General features: G+C 46.2%; 2 protein-coding genes across 3 annotated transcripts; both read right to left on the bottom strand.

Moving 5' to 3' along the window:
- Positions 1-874: 874 nt before the first annotated feature.
- LOC120906595 (tetratricopeptide repeat protein 21B-like) lies at positions 875-6,465 on the bottom strand. Its single transcript, XM_040318383.1, has 2 exons — positions 3,522-6,465; positions 875-2,624 (listed from the first exon to the last, which is right to left on the bottom strand). The coding sequence occupies exons 1-2, from the start codon at positions 6,041-6,043 to the stop codon at positions 1,127-1,129; spliced, it is 4,020 nt and encodes a 1,339-aa protein (XP_040174317.1). The 5' UTR covers positions 6,044-6,465; the 3' UTR covers positions 875-1,126.
- A 3,914-nt stretch (positions 6,466-10,379) lies between these two features.
- On the bottom strand, positions 10,380-15,700 carry LOC120906613. 2 transcript variants are annotated; one of them, XM_040318411.1, is made up of 8 exons: positions 15,536-15,700; positions 15,165-15,465; positions 14,736-15,065; positions 13,493-14,668; positions 13,310-13,423; positions 11,870-12,304; positions 11,501-11,764; positions 10,380-11,246 (listed from the first exon to the last, which is right to left on the bottom strand). In XM_040318411.1, exons 2-8 carry the CDS (start codon positions 15,452-15,454, stop codon positions 10,859-10,861), a joined length of 2,997 nt encoding a protein of 998 aa, XP_040174345.1. In that variant the 5' UTR covers positions 15,455-15,465; positions 15,536-15,700; the 3' UTR covers positions 10,380-10,858. The 2 variants fall into 2 exon arrangements, with proteins under 2 accessions (XP_040174345.1, XP_040174346.1); XM_040318412.1 differs by having other exon boundaries at positions 14,736-15,062.
- Positions 15,701-18,088: the final 2,388 nt, after the last annotated feature.

The raw sequence follows: 18,088 nt of genomic DNA, 5'->3' as shown, positions 1-18,088 counted from the left end.
TACTGTTTTTAACAACTAAATTCTCTATAGATGGTCATGGTTATCAACGTCAAAAGTTGTGAGACTATTTCACAATCTGTTATTGGTAAAAACTGATATGCCTCGTTTGCCACCATCTTAAGCGCAAAAATGTCTCATTTTTCTTTTCCAAATGCAACAAAATTATTGTAATATTAAGAAAATTCACGACGAATGTAATAGAAGACAACTCGAGCAAATTACCCAATTACCTAAAAAATACATTAATGAATAAATCAAATGATTATGAATACACAACTAAACCAAAGTATAAACATGTAGGTTAAAAATGAACAAATAAATCAATCTATTAATAATAATATCATAGCTCTGTCTGTGAATATTGTAAAATGTACTTAGTTTGTCAAAGGTTGTTAAGTTCGGGGCTATCTGAATGAAGCGAGCGTTTCTCACTATCCCGGTAAATTATACCACTAAGTTTAAGAAACTTGCAAGGCCACCCTAGGTAGATATGCCAGTGCGAAAACGAATAGTAAAATGAAGAAGAAGAAGATAATTTGAAGTGAGTAAAGTGAAAATTTAAACAATTGTTTCTGAATCTCGATGTAGTTATTTCGTTCTGCAAACTGTATAATTTAAATTATGGGTACAATAAATTAAGAAAAGGATGGCTTAGAAAAACGTTTACTGATACAGGCCGTTAAATATGCGTGTGAGTAGGTGAAACGAAAATTAAGGCATTATTTTACCAACTGGACGCAGCGTACGCGATAAGCTGTTGCCCTACAATATACAGCCGATCGTTTGTGAAAGAACTTAATATAAATAAAATACGTACTTGCAACGCTGTCCCCATTTGGTATTTCTTTCTTCAAATGAAAGCGAACGCCTTCGATGGTTTAAACTGCCATATGCAGGTGAATAAATATTATTGCCTAAAAATGTGTGCTACACAATGTACCAAAACAGGAAGTGCACTTGGTGGGTGTATAAATGTCTTCGTTTGTGAAATTGTGCGATGTTGGGAATGTTAAAAATGATCCTTCGCTCTGCCAATGTTTGCCAATGCCCTAGCTCGCTTGAGATCACGTATACATGCCATCCTTTTCTGTGTATATCAACTCCTTGCAGTGGCGTTTGCCCTCCTTCACACCTTCAGATTGTTGCGGCACTTCTCCAAAATGTCTTTCCGTATCGACGGGTACTCGGGATGCAGCTTCAGCACCTGCTGGCAGATGTCGATCGCGTCCGCGTACCGCTTGTTCTTCATGTAGTTGAACGCGAGCTTGTAGCCGACGTTCGGCTTCGACTTCCCGCAGTACCGCCACGCGCTGTCGTAGTACAGTGCGGCGGCCCGATAGTTTTGCTCCTTCTCGAACGCGATACCGCACAGCTCGTACGCCTTCATGCACGACTTGTTGTGCTGCAGCACGCGCTTCAGCAGATCGGTCGCCAGCTCGTACTTGCCCGCCTGGTTGTACAGGTCGGCGAGCAGCAGCCAGCACTTCTCCAGATACTCGGCCTCCTCGAACGTCCACGCGTTTTTCGCCACCCGCTTGAGCTGGTTCTTCGCCCGCTGGCCCTGCTTCAGTATGACGTGCGTCACCGCCATGCCGTAGATCGCGCCGATGTACTCGTCCTGGGACGCGATGGCGGTGAAGTTCTGCAGCGCCTGCTCGACGTTGTGCTTGTGGCGGGACGCGACCAGCAGAAAGTTTTCCAGCAGCCGATGGTTGAGCGCCTCGTTGTCCAGTACGCCCGGCCGGGGCTTCAGCTCGTTCAGCAGCCGTTCGGCGGTGCGCAGTGCCATCGCGCGCGAATCCTTTATCTCGAGATCGTCCGCCCCGATGTCGATGACGGACCCTTCGGTCGGCAGGTCGCCGTCCGGGTTGAGACAGATCTCGATCATGTTGTAAATCGCCTGCTGGCCCCACTCCTCGTTCCGCCGGCAGTAGTTGAACAGGCGCAGCGCACTGTTCGGATTGCCGCGGTACCACTCGCACAGCCCCTTGCAGTAGCTCAGGCCCGCCTCACCGTCCGACCGGGTCGCTTCCTCCTCGGCCCGCTGCAGAAAGGTGACCGCCTCGACCAGCGTGCCGCTGCGCCGCAGCACCTCGATCAGCCGGGCCAGCGCCGTCCAGTAGGTGGGCTGGTAGAGCAGCAGCTGCGAGAAGTGGTAGGCCGCGTTTTCAAAGTCCATCCGGCGGAAGGACAGGTCGGCCATCATCACCAGTGCCACCTCGTTGTTCGGGTCGAGCTGCACGATCTGGACGCACGTGGCCTGACACTCGTCCATCCGGTTCAGCTGCATGTAGATGCGGGCGAGGGCCGCCAGCACGCCGGTATCGTTCGGCGTATACTTGAGCGCCTCCCGGTAGTGCTGTATCATCTGCTCGTTGTCCCGTATCGCCTGCGACTGCTCCGCCATCAGCACGCAGATCCGGGCCAGCATCTTGTGCTGCTCGCCCGGCAGCCCGGCCGCCGTCTGGTCGAGCAGCAGCCGATGCTGCACCTTCAGCTGGTTTTCCCGCGCCTCCTTCAGCGTCTGGAGCGACGCATTCAGCTGGCCGGCCTTTTCGCGGATGCGAGCCAGCAGCAGATACTGCTTGGTGCGCACCTGCAACGCCGACAGCTCGTCCGAATCGCTGTACAATCGAGAAAGAGATAGAGAGAGATAGTGAGAGAGAGGAACCGGAATCGGCTCCAGAATCAGTTTCCGGAATCGGCTCCGGATTTGGTTCTGGAACCGCCTCTGGAATCGAAGTCGGCTTCGAAATCGGAATCGGCTTCAGAATCGGAATCGGCTTCGGAATCGGAATCGGCTCCGGAGTCAACTCCAAAATCGGGTCTGGGGTCAACTCCGGAATCGGCTCCGGAATCGGCTACGGAATCGGAATCGACTCCGGAATCGAAATCGACTCCGGAATCGGAATCGATTCCAACATCGGAATCGGCTCTGGAATCGGAATCTGCTCAGAAATTGGTTCCACAATCGGTTTGGTAATCGGAATTGGCTCCGAAATCAGAATTGGCTTCTAAGCGTTGTCGATTTCGACATCTCCATAAGAATAGGCTAAAGAACTGCAAAGAACCTAAATTTACTTGCAAACGATCCATTCTCATGGAGATTCCCAGACTAATTTCGCTTCTGAATCTTCTTAAGTCAATTCAAGAACTGTATCTCATTCCGGAGCTAATTCCATTTCTGGAGTGATTCCGGAGCCGATTCCGATCCTGGAATAGTAGTAGTAGTAGTAGAGATGTTTATTGTGGATATAAAGAAAAAAAAATACATATAGAATCGAACGTTCTTTAACATTGGGTACGCAATGTGCTCTCCTCAATAATCGGGAATTTTTATAGCATAGCTGAGTAGAATATATGTTGTTTGCTGATTTTAAATCTGAGTATATGGGAAAAGTGCAAATCGATCCTGGAATAGATTCCGGATTTGACTCCGGAATCGGCTCGGAAATCGGCTGCGCAATCGACTCCGGAATCGAAATCGGAAAAAATGGAAAAAACACACATATCGATCCTACCTGACACGACTGTTGAGCTCATCGGCCAGCGTCTGTTCGGCGTTCTGGTACTGCTTCAGCTTCAGGTACAGCTCGGCCAGATCGAGCTTGAGCGGATAGTTTTCCGGGTGCAGTATCGCCTCCTGGTAGTAGGCGATCGCCTTCTGGTACTGGTGTGTGCGCACGTACGCCCGGCCGAGCTTGCTCGCGAGCAGCGCATCGTGCGGGCTCTGCCGGATCGCCTCCCGGTACGCCTTGATCGCGTCGTCCGGCTCCTGGATGGACATGTACGCATCGCCCAGCATCAGGTAGCTCGACGCGCTCGGACAGTTGGCAACCAGCTCGCGGAAGCACTGGGAAAACGCGAGCCGATCCTTGCGCTGGTGCAGATAGATGTAGGCCATCTTCGTTTTCGCCTGCACGTAGTACGGCTGGTTCGGTTGCATGCGCTTCAGCAGCTCGATCGCCTTGGTCTGGTTGCCCTGCTGCAGGTAAAAGTCCGCCATCGCCAGCACCAGCCGACCCTCCTCGGACGTGCCGCCGAATTCGGCCGACACCAGCTCGAGCAGTTTCAGCGCCTCCGTGTGCTGGTTGAGCTTTTGCTGCGTCTCAATCACCTCCAGGTAGAGCGTGAGCCGATCCGCTATGTTGAGCTGCTGGCCGTCGGGGCCAGCAGCAGCTTTCGCTGGGGTGGAAGCGGTCAGCGGCGTGCCGCCGCCGCCGACCGTCGCACTGATGCCACACAGTCCCATCGCCGCAGTGAAGCTCTTGAGCGCGTCCTCGTACTGCTGCTGGTGCTTCTGTATCATGCCGTACAGCAGATGGTACATCGGGTTCTCCCGCACCTTGAAGCTGTGGCTGAGGCATATCTCGAGGCTCTGGGCCGCCCGCTGGTACTGCTTCTGCTCGATGTGCACCTCGGCCAGCAGCAGGTGCGCGTGCGAGTAGCCCGAATCAAGCTCCTGCAGGATGCGGTTTAGCGTGGCGGTCGCGAGCGCCACCTCGCCGCCGAGCCGCTGCACCACCGCCAGCAGATAGACGGCCTCGACCAGGCCCGGGCAGGCTTTCACGACCGACTCGAGCAGGTTGGCCGCCTGCAGCAGCACCGGATGCTGCTGCAGCTCGCCCGGCGTGGCGTGCTGCGTGTCCACCGACAGGATGCCCTTGACGGGCGAGTGCGCCAGCAGCTCGTGCACCAGCTGCAGCAGAAAGTCCGGATTGAACAGCCGCAGATACTCAGGACCGTACGGGACGGCTTTGAGGTTTTTGAAGTGCGCCTCCGAGGCGGCCAGCAGCAGCTCGGTCGCCTTGGCCGGGTCGCTGTCCGCATGCAGCTTCGCGGTCATGTACAGCAGCAGCGGGTTCGGCGTGCGGCCCTGTATCTCGGCCAGGAACTCGAGCTGCTGCTTCACCTGGTCCGACACGCCGCTCTCGAGCAGCTGGCAGAGCGTCAGCCCGCACAGCGTGCGAATCGAGCTGTCGTTCACCTTGGTGGCGGTCTTGAAGTGGGCCACCGCCTCCCGGTACCGCCGCTGCAGGATCGCCTGGTAGCCCAGCTCGGTCAGGTAGTCCGCGTTCGAGCCCTTCAGCTTGACCGCCCGCTCGACCAGCTTGAACGTTTCCGCCAGCACGCCCGCGTCCCGCCCGCACACCACCGAGTACAGCTGGCCGAGCTGCAGGAACAGCTCCCCGTTGCCGGGCTCGATCTTCTCCACCGAGCTGGCGAGGTACTGCAGGGCGCTGGCGCCCGCCCCACAGTTGCCCTCCTTCACGATCAGCACCATGATCTTGACCGTGAGCGCTTCCAGGCTGGCCGGCTTCTCCGCCAGGATGCGGTTCGCCAGCTCGGCCGTGTGCTCCCAGTGCCAGTTCGCCAGGTGCGTCTTCATCTTCTCCACCAGCGGTATGATGACGGTCGGGAAGCCGACCGCCACCTGGTTCAGCACTGCGGTGGCCGCATCGAAATCGTTGTTCAGCTGGTAGAACCGCACCTGGCCGAGGTACGCGTCCAACTGCTTGCCGCCCAGCTCGAGGGCCCGCCCGAACAGCTCCAGCGTTTGGTTGGTCGTGCGGCCGAGCTGCAGCTCGCACCAGCCCTTGAGCGACAGCATGTCCGCGTGGTTCGGCGCCAGCCGCAGCGCCTTGTCCGCGTACTCCTTCGCCTTCTCCGTTTTGCCGCTCAGGTGCAGAAACAGGGCGGCGTAGTAGGCCGACTGGGCGGTGAGCCGCTTGCGCTCCTCCTTCAGCTGCCCGTCCAGGCTGATCAGCTCCTCCTTGTCCACGACGTGGCACCGTTTGTGCGTGTACATCAGGCAGAGCGTCACCGCCATGCCGAGGTCCGGCTCGCTGCGCAGCTGGTTCAGCTCGCGGATGCCCTCCTGCAGCCGGAAGCCGTCCAGTATCAGGGCGAGCCCGTTCAGGAAGCGGAAGCTCACCTCGTTCGTGTACTTGGCCATCGCTTCCAGCGCCGATCGCTGCATCGTGTAGTAGTACCGATTTCGGGCATGGTAGATAATCACGCTCCGGTAATCGTGCTCGTCCATTTTTAGTTACGTTTTTGTTGTCCCTCGTCTACTCTATGCTGGGACAGAGCAATCGGTTGCGATTATATTAGACACAGCCAAGCCTACGCCAAGGGGCGACGGATTTGGTAGCGATCAGTTTCTTTTCGGCCGCACTGGCCTCCTTTGTTTACAACCGGTGCGTTGCCATAGTAACCGTTCTTTTGCCGTTACCCCGCTACGCACGCAACGAAAGCATTCCGATACACCGGTTTTAGCGGGCTCTTTCCGATATTATCGCGCTCGCGGACGGAAAAAATGCTGTTTACTGGAAAGATTTGCTAATACACTGCACAACACTGGTGGCACGATATTTTACAAACTATTTATTAGATACGTTTAGGGACGGTTGAACAAACAAACGATGAATAAAATAAAACACACCGAGAATTACACAGCCGTTCACATTTGTTCACAAGTGACACAAGTCAACCTGTTTGCCTGCCCTTGCAGCAGGGTGACCAGAACAATTTACTGTACCTTTGTATCTGTTTGCAAAATTGAGCTACTTTTGATCGTTAGTTCTTTACCAAATTTATGAATGAAAATCAGTGTTGTGGTCTAACCAAAAATGTTGATATGTGTTACATAAAATTGTTTACCAGTGTTGCAAACATTTTCATTGATCAAAACAATTCAAAATTACCTGTTGTGGTAGTGTGATACTAACGACAGCGATCGTTAGATATCAGTAGTGGTGTCGTGCCATCAAAACTCATACAGCATCCCAGAGCGTACGAACAGATAATAAAGAGATCACTTGATAGTTATCAACCGAGCAAACCACACGTGTTATTATTGAGTACCACAAACTGGCGACGAGGATGGGATTTTTTTTCTATTGAGAAGAAAAAAAAGAGTTCAGTGCAAACGAGTTCAAATGCGATGAGATAAAGCACACACAGGACACATGGTGTAAAAGTGATCGCATATGAGCGTAATGTGAGGTGTGGAAAAAAACCGGCGGATCGCATTTGTGAGCAGAACAATAGGCTGGACAAAGCGTATATACAAGCAAATAAACCCCATGGATAATTAAATTTTGTGGCGAAGAGATGACGACGTGATTGCATAGGAGTAAGCGAGGTGAAAAAAAATAAAACGTGGGAAAAAAAACGTCACCCTTCGTGAGTAAAGTGGAAAAAAATAGTGTGTAGAAAAAAGAGAAAAAGTAAAAGTGCGTCTAGTAAGCACCTGATGCGTCGGAGGACGTGCAAAAAAAAAAATTATAATAAAAAAAAATATTAAAAAAAATAATGAAAAAAATAAGTATCGGTTCGAAGATAGAGAGCGCCGAAAAAAAACTGCGTCTAGTAAGCAGAGAGAAAAAAAATGCGTCTGGTAAGCAAAAGTAATCGGGAATAAGCAAGAAGAAAGGGCGTCGAATGAGCATTTGATCCAGCGAGAGTGTGCACACAGTGGAAGAGCAAAGGTCAAGGTACTGGAAAAAATTATCGGAAAAAAACCCAAGGAAACATTTTGGACCTAGCTTGAACAAAAACTGGGCTGTCTTGCTCTATCTTCTATACCGCACCTGCTTGCACTCATTCGCGAGCGTTAAAATATACTCTCCCGATTTCATGTTCTCGCGAATTGCCTGCTGCTGTAAGAATGTATGAGTGAATGTGTAGCGTTTTTCTCTGTGCTTCCTCTTCTCACCCCTCGTTCGTACTCCCTTCTTCCATCGATCCGATGCGCGATTCCTGATTCGACCGCGCAATAACATTTGTAAGGTTCCGCCGCAATGAGATACTGTACGGAAATATACAGAGCATTTCCATTAAGCATCCGTGGTCCACACGGAACGCCGATGAACCAAACACCACCGGCTAATGTCAAATTCTCGATATTGGCGGTGACTGGTGAATGTGTCCCTCCCCTCTCCCTCATCAACTTTAATTCACTTACTTCTCATCTCCTTCCCTTTCTCCTTCTCCTAGAACTCATACAAATGGAATTCTAGAGAGAAGTGGAGAAGAGGGGGAGGAATCAGCTTTTAGCTCTCTCTAAAAAAATAAGTCCAAAATTGTCTGCCTTTGGGTACCAGTTTGGGTACTGAGATAGGGCCCCATCTCAGGTCCATAGTTTTACCCATTCATCGCGTTTTGGACGTTTGGGATGAGGCACATGAAAGATTTCTTTTTTGGAATATGAAACCTGAACCGGATGAGTCAATTGATAAGTTTTTGGTTCGCGTCCAAGCACATGGATAGAAATGTAATTTTGGGAAAACAGAGCTGGTGTGGTGTGCCGGTCTACTTCAATTGCATCGACAAGTGAGAATCTTAATAAAAGACATTCTTTTAATCGGAATGCATTTAAAAGGCCGCAGGGCAACGTCGATTCTTTTAATACTGGACCAGTTATAAAAAGATAGGTTTGTAGGCGGCGCGCGCGCCCATTCCACGGTACGCGCCCGCCCCCGACAGCTGTAGGTATCAGGAAAAAAAAACAGATGAGTTACTAACATAAGTCGATGGATTTATCCGTATGGTCGACAGCCGTAAGGATATCCGTTAGTAAATCAATCATAGAGAGGCGAAAGATAGGAAATAGCCGGCAGAGTGACAGCCAGGAAAAGAGGCTGAGATGATTAGGACAAAATAAAAAAAAAATAAAAAATAAAAAAGGGAAAGGAAAGGGAGAGGAAGAGGGAGAGTTAAGGATGAAGGGAAGTAGGTAATGGAAAGGATAACGGGGACTGGTTTTGTGATACAGTAGTTCACTCGCACGACTTCGCAACGTGTCCGTCATGGCTTCAATCCTGAGTGGACTCTGTCCATAGTGGGACGGGCTTTCCCGCTGTGGGTTTATAGGTTACCAAAGGTCAAGCTCATTTGAGGGATGGGGGCAGGCCTTTCCCGACAACGGTTGTTGTTGTGCCAAAGAAAAAGAAGGAAATAAATGAGAACAGCTCAATGGTTACTGTAGCAAACACTGAAAACTGGTGGTCATTAGGAATTCAAGACTTTGTAAAATATATTAAATGGCATAATCTTACAAATGAGGAAGAACCACAAGAAAATATTTAGCCAGGGAATAGCAATTGGGATAGTCTGAAGATCAGATAGCAGCGGGAGTATAAACGTGCAAGCAGATATTTGGGAGTAATTGAAATAATGAATTCCACATGTAGAGAAATGAACTTTTATACGCTATGATACTTCGATATCAAAGACAAAGGGAGATGTGGTAGTGTGATACTAACGACAGCGATCGTTAGATATCAGTAGTGGTGTCGTGCCATCAAAACTCATACAGCATCCCAGAGCGTACGAACAGATAATAAAGAGATCACTTGATAGTTATCAACCGAGCAAACCACACGTGTTATTATTGAGTACCACACCTGTTTTTACGAAGTTTTTGATTTTTGGTTTGAACGTGTAACCGACAAAGTTCGTGTTGCGTTCACTCTAGACATGGGCAAGAAGAGCGGGAATCATAAGGTTCGCTCGCTCTAATTACTGAACAGGCGCTCGCCGCTCTTAATTCCAGAAAAATATGATACGCCCGATCGCATAAAGAAATAAAAAATCATTTGAAACTAGTTGCCCCGAGAAAAAAAATCCAAATGTATAACACTGTCGGGCTAACACGAAATGTAAATAGCTGCATGTGAAACAGAAATGATTTTTATTGTGGTTAAGTAAAATTAAAACTCAAATAAAAAAAATAACAATCTACTGTCGTCAACTTAAATGCCTATTGGAAACACACGAATAAAACATCGTAGAGCGCGAGCGCATCGTAAGTGCAAAACACACAGATAAAAACAGCCTGGCTTACAAGCGCACTTTTATAATTGCTTATTGCTTAAAGACTCACTATTATAATAATTTGCGTAACATTCGTTCACAGAGTGACATTTTGTTATTTCTTCCTGGCTGATCATTGCTATTGTCAATTAATTAATGAAATGAAAACTCAATAGTGATTGTTTTCCTACTTAGTCCCATTGAAGATGTAAAAATGTGTATTTTTGTTTATTGATTTGTCTCACCATTATCTCTAAACTCTATTATTCGAGAACAAACTGCATTCATTAAGCAATATCTCACGAAAGATATCACCTATATATCCTGTCCAATTAAACATATGGTTAGCGCGAGCGGACGAATCACCGCTCGCTCGTGATTCGCAGTAAACAAAAGAGCCAGCCCGCTCGAATCGTCGAAAAGAATCATTTTACCCAAGTCTAGTTCAAACCTGCAGCGTGCGCGAACACCACGAACTTTGTCGGTTACACGTTCAAACCAAAAAACAAAAACAATGTTAAAACAGGTAATTTTGATTAATGAAAATGTTTTTAACACCAGTAAACAATTTTATTTAAAACATTAACATTTTTTGTTAGGCCACATTTCATTTGAACTGTCGTATTCGCGAGTGCGTTGAGAGCATGGAGCTCGATGAGCATGGAGCATTCAAGAAACCTCGGGCATCTTTGGTCTATTTTTTCACTGCCATTCCAAAACACATCTTAGATGTTCTAGGCAGCCAAATCGCATATGCAGCTCCAGCGAATATTCGGCTTAGGGAGACGTCCATTTTGAAGAGACGCGCTCAGTTTGTCCATCTTTTTCTAAGAAACGGAAAACCGCAGAATGCATTTGTGTCGGGAGAAAACATAGTTAGGCAGCGTTTATCGCACAAGCCTGCTTTATTTCAATTTTTATGTAATTCATTTTCGAGTTCGCAACAAAAGTTCGGATTTTTCGTAAACATTTTATCCTCTTATTACTATTATTATACGTTTCGCGCAATTGATGATTGTCGGTCACGAGTGCGCGCTTCTTAAAAGCCCGAAGGTTTAGGATCGACACGGTCCTTTGCGTTCTGCGTGCTGAGCATCCGCAAACCCGCCACGATCTCTTTGCACGGATCGCTGGCGATCAGCTGTTTGTTTGTGGGCAAGTGCCCCATCGGGAATTTGTGTACACCCATATTTTGGATGAAATTTCCCAGCCGCCTATCATCGCCCCGCTGCTTTCTGGCACATTCGTCAGTTGGCGGCATCGGTACCTGCGATTGCCGGCTCCGTTCTAAGCCGTTTATGTAATCGGTAGCATTCATTGTATATCCCCAGCTATTAATTTCGCGATCCATTTCCTTCTCTGCGGTAGTGTAATCGATGAATTTGCTGGTTCTGCCCTGCGATGTGGTTGAAAGTAAGAAAGATGTGCTGTAAAATCGAAATAAAAACAACAACAAAAAGTTCAATAACTTGCAAAGATTTCAGAGTTAATCATGATCGAAGAAAGAAGAAAAAAATATCCAACTTCAGCAAAGACAATTGGATTCGATGTCTGCGACAATTAGGTTAGAGGTTAGAGGTTAGAAATGCCATTCTAGGATAGATGGCCTGATATTAATATAAGTGATAATTAAGATTAGTTAAATTAAGGAAGAGATAGGAAAACGATAAATAAACCATGCCTTGACCAATCATTAACATATGGTGCCTTGTTCGATGTTTGTTTGGTAGCATTCTTGTGCAGAGTACGCCTTTGGGTAGCATCCTTCTTTGACTTCGCCTTGATCGGCTGCTTCTGTTCATTCTTTACGGCTTGATGTTTTGGCAAAGCTTTCCACTTAGGGTCAGTTGCTTCGACCAGTATCACATGGCCATTAATCAGCATGCGCTTAGGCTGCTGCTTGTCATCGCTAGCATCTCTAACAGCTTTTGCTGATTTGTATGATCTGTAGATATATCAAAAGCACATGTCATTATGTCATACGTAATTACTTTTCGAAAAAATACGGAACCAGATTTTCTATTTTTTCTCCTAAAAACATTACACTTACCGCTTGTAATTTTTACCATATGTTACCTTCGGCAGACACGGTGTCTCTACATCACAGCAGTCGAGGAAGCTAGGTTTTGGAGTGTTATTGCAGTGGCTAATTGCAACGTCCACTACCGCAACATCTTTGGGATCAGTTTGGACATGACGCTTCGGCGCAGCATGCTGTCGGGGAACGGCTCCAGTACAATCATTATTGCGATCCGGTGCTGGCGAATAGTTTGTTTCATAGTCTTTGTCGGTTACGTGCTCAACGCTCAGAGCCTTTTCCAACGCTTTTGCCTCAATGTTATAATGTTCTTGCTTGCCAATCCAATAGTCTACAAAACATTTCGCGAGCCCGTTTTTAGTCAATTCATATTTGTCTTCGACATCGTCCGCATCAGTATCAATTTCAGCGATAGAAAAAGTATCGGGTATATCCTGCACGAATTTGCTGCGAAAGATAAAAAAATATAATTAAAACTAAATAGATTACCGACACATTTTCACTTCTTCGCTAGGTTTGTTATTCTCTTCATTTGAACAATCGAAACTCAAACTTGGACAATTGAAGAAATACACAAGACCAACAATTATGAAAATAAATTAACTATTGTTGATACATCATAATGAAGAGATGTGGTGTCAGAAGAAGTACTGAATATGCCAAAAAGAATAATTATTTGTCGTACAAATTTATCTAACAACTGTAGGAGTAGCAATATAATAGTGCTGCCTGTTAAATGCATACATCTTGCAAGCAACAATGCTGCCCGCCACATCGAATGCTGTACCCAACCCAAGTAGCATAATTAAATGACTGTCTACTACATACATACATAAAGCAGTAAAAATCACAAACATTCATATCAGGCAAAGGGAAATAGTACTTAACAATGGAAAATTTGTCATGCTGCTGATAACCTCCGGAATTATTTCAGATTAGTAGTAGAGCAGCGTGACTTGAAATCAACCGTACGCACAGAATGGAAACAAATTAAAAAGGGTCAGGATTAGTAATGAGTTGGCAAAATCCGGAGTCGACTCCGATCCGACTCCAATAATTTCGAAATCGACTACGGAAGGTAGGTCCGCCCAGCATTATCCGGATTCGTCCGGAGTCACCCGGATTTGGAGTCATCTGGAAACGTTCGGGGTCGTCCGGAGTCGTCCCGAGTCGTTCGGTGTCGTTCGGTGTCGTTTGGAGTCGAAGTCGTCCGGAGTAGGCCTTCGAAACAAAGGCCTGTATACGAAGTGCACGCGCAAATTGAAAGACGAAAAAACAAGACGAAATGAAATGCCTGATCAGAATTACACCGATCGACTCTGAATGAATTCAACTCTGGTCGACTCCGACCGACCCCTGATGACTTCAGAAGACTCCGGCCGACACAGGATGGCTATTCAGGATCCTAAACATACAAAGGCCTTAGGACGAATGAGGATGTTTGAAACTTACCTCAAAACACCTCCAGAATATTTCAGTGGTTGGATTGACATCTCAGCATCGCCGCATACCGGAGATTTCGAAGCTTCTGGTTCAAATTCGAAGAAAGAATCCTCACTCGGTTCTCTGTGCAAAAATATGATATTAGTACCACGTTACCCTGTGCTAATGCTTCTTCAATTGAACCACACTTACTCCAAATTACTATCAGAATCTCTCGTTTGTTCGGTTGACATATCAGCTTCGGAGCTTCCCAGATTTAATGAAGTGGACGAGTCCTTTTCATACCAATAGTGCTCAATGGGCAGGGGGTCTTCTTCGTACTGTTGGTCGTCGTCTGAACGATTATTTTCACGGAAACAGCCCTCACTGTCACAGTCGCCTGTTGGTGAACCATTGTTGCGCGCTAACAGTGTGCATAAGCCATGTGCTACATGCCGTTGGTCATCATTCCCATCTGTTATGGCCTGTGGTTCTTTGTCACGTTGTTCGTCGTCTACGTACTGTTCGTAGCTTTCATTGCCAGTTTTTGAAGTTGATGCATTATTGAAATAGAAAGAGTGTTCAACTTCACAGTCTTCGTTGGGTGGATCGTCCATGCGCTGTAGCAGTGTCAATATTCTGCGTGCCTTCTGTTCTTCGTAAGCTTTCATTTGGTGTATCAACAGGGAGTTGCATACATACTGATTTAGGTACTCTTCCTCAAACGATTGTGCCTCGTATATTGTCGATAACGTACGTGAGGCTCGTTTTTGGTAGGCTTTCCAATCAGCTGCGTCCTGGGAGACTTCTTCATACTCGCTGGCTTCGTTGTTGTTGTCTTCGTAATGTATTTCGTTGTCATCATACTGATTTTCTTTGTCTTCGTCATCATACTGACTTTCTTTGTCTTCGTAATGTATTTCGTCGTCATCATACTGATGTTCACTATCTTTGCGCTGTATTTCATCGTCTTCAATGTCTGTGTTTGAAGCTGATGTATTACCTGCATCGAAAGAGTCGTCCACCTTACAGTTGTCTTTTGGTGGACCGTTGTTGCGCGCCATCAATGCCCATAATCTACCCAAGACCTGTTGCTGGTAAGCTTTACTTTCAGGTGTAGGCTGGGGGTCTTCTACATACTGCCGTTCGTCATCATCATGCTGGGTGTCGTCGTCTTCATACTGTTCGTCGTCTTCGTGCGGTTGTTTGTCGTCTATACGGTCAATGCCCATAGCCGAGGCCATAAGTTTTGCTTCCTCGAAACACTGTGCATGTTCGTTTAGCCAGCACTCCAGTGCTGTTTGTGAGGCGAAGCTACTGCGAATGTATCTATAATCCATCTCCTCTTCATCCCCTGTATCGACATCTGTTTCGGTCGATGTGATTGTGCTGCAAAATAACAAATAAATACAAACCACACTACTTCATGCATTGATACCTAAGAAGTCACATTTACCTCATCGCAAATAGTTCAAGGAATGGTGTTACTGTACACATCTCTTCGTCGAGGTACTCTGCAGATGATGCCAAACATGCCGGAACAGGCGGCCCATCGTTTTGGCGGCGGACCTGCACCGAGTCCGTGGACTTGCCCCGCCGCTGTGTCAGTATGTCCGTTACACCTGGTTCGGTGTAAATGGCATGTTCCGGGTTGAGTGATGCTGTAGTGATTGCAAGGTGTTGATTGTGCGGTTCGGTTTCACAGTCCTGGATCTCGTTGATGGCTTCACCGCTGTTGTGACCAATTTCCTTCTGGCTTCCACTGATATTGATTGATGCTATGCTACTGCGAAACAGCACACAAATTTCGTTGAAACATGAGCCCTGCCTCCCTCGTGAGCAAAGGAGTGTGCAAAGTACACAGCCTTCTAGGAATCTAACTTACCTATTCAACACATCATTACCGGGAATCAACGTTCCAGAATCATCATCATCATCGCTTTCGTCTGATTCGGCATTGTTGCGCATATATTGAATGATGCTGTCGTGCATGTTCGCTTGCTCTTTGATGCGGAACACCTTTCGACGTGGTCTTGGCTTGATTTGTTTAGCTGCCATCCGCTCTTCCCATTCGGGACGGTTGGTGAAACATTTGCCCCTGGGGCCGGGAACACGAAGCCGTATGGTTTTTTTCGGCGCAACTGGCCATGGGCGGCTTTCCGGCTTATTGTTCATCGCTACGATCACTAGTGAGAAAATGATGCAACAATGCAAGCGGTAATACACACTGTAAATGACGCAGTTGCTTTTACATACCAGTTTCGGTCGAATTCTACTGCAGATCTAATACAAACACACGTTTGAGTTTGAGTTTTTTGCGGCTTATGACACTATAACAATAGCGACCTACTGGGCTGATTCTCGCGAATTGACTTGCACACCAGCTCGTTGCGTGTCGACTTGACACAGCCCACTTGAAGTCCGCCAAAAACGTCTAGTTGTCAACCAAGGTGTTTGGATATTAGGAGGTGAAATGCTTCAGAGCAAATTGACATTTCACGACTTGACATACAGGGTTTTCAAGCCAGCTCAACATCGTAACACTATTTTTCGAACACGTTAAACGATTGTCAACATCGCACATACAATTCGAATCCGTAAACTCTTTTCGATTTGGTAACACTAGGTTTTGAACGCGTAAAATCCCAACTCGAATCTGGAAAATGTATGTTGGCTGTCTTGTCACCCATTATACATTTTTCAGATTCGAGTTGGGATTTTACGCGTTCAAAACCTAGTGTTACCCAATCGAAAAGAGTTTACGGATTCGAATTGTATGCACGATGTTGACAATCGTTTAACGTGTTCGAGAAATAGTGTTACGATGTTGAGCTGGCTTGAGCAACCCTGTAAAATCGGGATGGGCAAGAGGGGGGTATAGAAAATTGTATGCGATTTGACATAACAATACTCTAATAATAACAATACGCTAATAATTCACCTTCTAAATAAACACACCTTGCTGTCAACCTCAGTTCACTTGCAAGCAAGGTGCATCCTCACCAAGGTGTATGAGCATGACAAGGTGGCTTTGTTTAAGGTATATGTATTTTGAAGGTGAATTGTTATCGTGCTTGCAGATGCTATCACAGAGATCACAGCTATCACGGATGTCAAATCGCTTACAATTTCCTATACCCCTCTCCAGCTCTTCTCGATTTTAATAACGAAACTCAAGGCACAGCTCAGTCTAGTCGATAAATTTCAATTAGCTCTGAACAACTTCACCTTATCATATCTATACACCTGGCTATCTATGCATCTTGTGGTGAACAGGCGGCTTCAAATAAAGAGCAGCACTCTGAGGTGGTGCTCTGGCAGCCATCGAACGAGACAAACAGACACGACGCTGTTCGATTTGTGCGAATCTGTCTTCTCTTGGATGTACAGTTACGACCCCCTCGAGTTACGACGATTCGCAGATACGACGATTTCGATTTTGACAGTTGAAAGATGTCATTGAGACGAAATTGATATATTTTTTTGAATTTCTGTGCAGATAACCGTTACAAACATATTTCCTCAGATTCCACAACACCCCGATCTTGAATATCTATGTCGTGTAAACGGCTTTTGGAGGGAAATTAATACATTATCGTACATTATTTTTCATAAAATATACGATTTCATAGATTCCGACTCTTCAATTTCGGTTATAAACTTTATATTCACAGATATTCGATATACGACTATTTCAACTTACGCCTTGCTTTAGGACATTTTTTCAGTCCCAAATACAGTCGTATCTCGGGGGACACCTGTATTATGCACCTGTCATGATGCACTGTGACTAGGACGTTACGTCAAATGGAAGAAGAAGAAGAAGAAGAAGAAGAAGAATAAAAATGAGAAGACGACGACGATGAAGAAGAAGAACAAGAAGAAAAAGAAGTAGTAGTTGTAGTTGTAGTTGTAGTTATAGTTGAGATGTAGTTATAGTTGTAGTTGTAGTTGTAGTTGTAGTATTAGAAGAAGAAGAAGAAGAAGAAGAAGAAGAAGAAGAAGAAGAAGAAAAAGAAGAAGAAGAAGAAGAAGAAGAAGAAGAAGAAGTCGTTTACCCAAGTGTCACAAATCCACTAAACGACCACTAAACGGCTTCTAAACTACTCAAGTTCTCTACCTAAACGGAATATAGAAAGACTTCGTTTAGCAGACGGCAAACGACTCATGCATTCTAAAAATAGCAAAAAAGCTGGTGGCGCTATCTGTTGGTGGGATACCCCAACCAGCTGAGCTTCATCGCTTGGAGGAGAGCTTTCTCATTTCCTCTGTACTGTTGTATGGTTTCGCATTGAAGTTATGCATCGCTGGAACTAGAACGGCGTTACGATTGTTTAAATACTAAACTCCTACGGAAACCACCAGTACTGAAGCAAGTGAGATTTGAGTAATGATCATTGGAGTTGATACCCACGTATCTGACCACACGACCATTCATATAGATTTTTGCTCTGAAAGTTAGAAGGCTATATAGGTCAAGATAAGATGAAACTTGTCGAAACACATTGCAAGAAAAGGATAGCAATATAATACTCAGTTTTAATACGACGCCATCTATTGATCAAACCAATCAGCTGTGGAGATTTCATTTTTTTCTATGGATATTCAATTTTCAAGTCCTTTAAGCTTAATCTGTGGCGCTTGGGTCATCTCATTGTTGCTGCACAAGTTAGATTAGTTCTTTGAATAAGGGATTTTGAGGGAAGTAATTGTGATTGGACAGTAAATTGTGATAAATTTCGTGTAATTTATGAATATTAAGGATTGAAAAATATACACATGTATCCAAACAAAACAAATTGTGTTGTT

The sequence above is a fragment of the Anopheles arabiensis genome, chromosome X (genome assembly GCF_016920715.1).
Source record: "Anopheles arabiensis isolate DONGOLA chromosome X, AaraD3, whole genome shotgun sequence".
Lineage (NCBI taxonomy): Eukaryota > Metazoa > Arthropoda > Insecta > Diptera > Culicidae > Anopheles > Anopheles arabiensis.
The sequence above is the reverse complement of the archived record's forward strand: the minus strand, read 5'-3'. Positions and strand labels throughout refer to the sequence as shown.

Coding starts and splice junctions, on each gene's coding strand:
- LOC120906595 (XM_040318383.1), bottom strand. CDS start 6,043: ATGGACGAGCACGATTACCGGAGCGTGATTATCTACCATGCCCGAAAT. Junction 2,625..3,521: donor GAGCTCAACAGTCGTGTCAG/GTAGGATCGATA, acceptor TCGATTGTACAG/CGATTCGGACGAGCTGTCGG.
- LOC120906613 (XM_040318411.1), bottom strand. CDS start 15,454: ATGAACAATAAGCCGGAAAGCCGCCCATGGCCAGTTGCGCCGAAAAAA. Junction 13,424..13,492: donor GATTCTGATAGTAATTTGGA/GTAAGTGTGGTT, acceptor ATTTTTGCACAG/AGAACCGAGTGAGGATTCTT. Junction 11,247..11,500: donor TATGTTAATGATTGGTCAAG/GCATGGTTTATT, acceptor TCGATTTTACAG/CACATCTTTCTTACTTTCAA.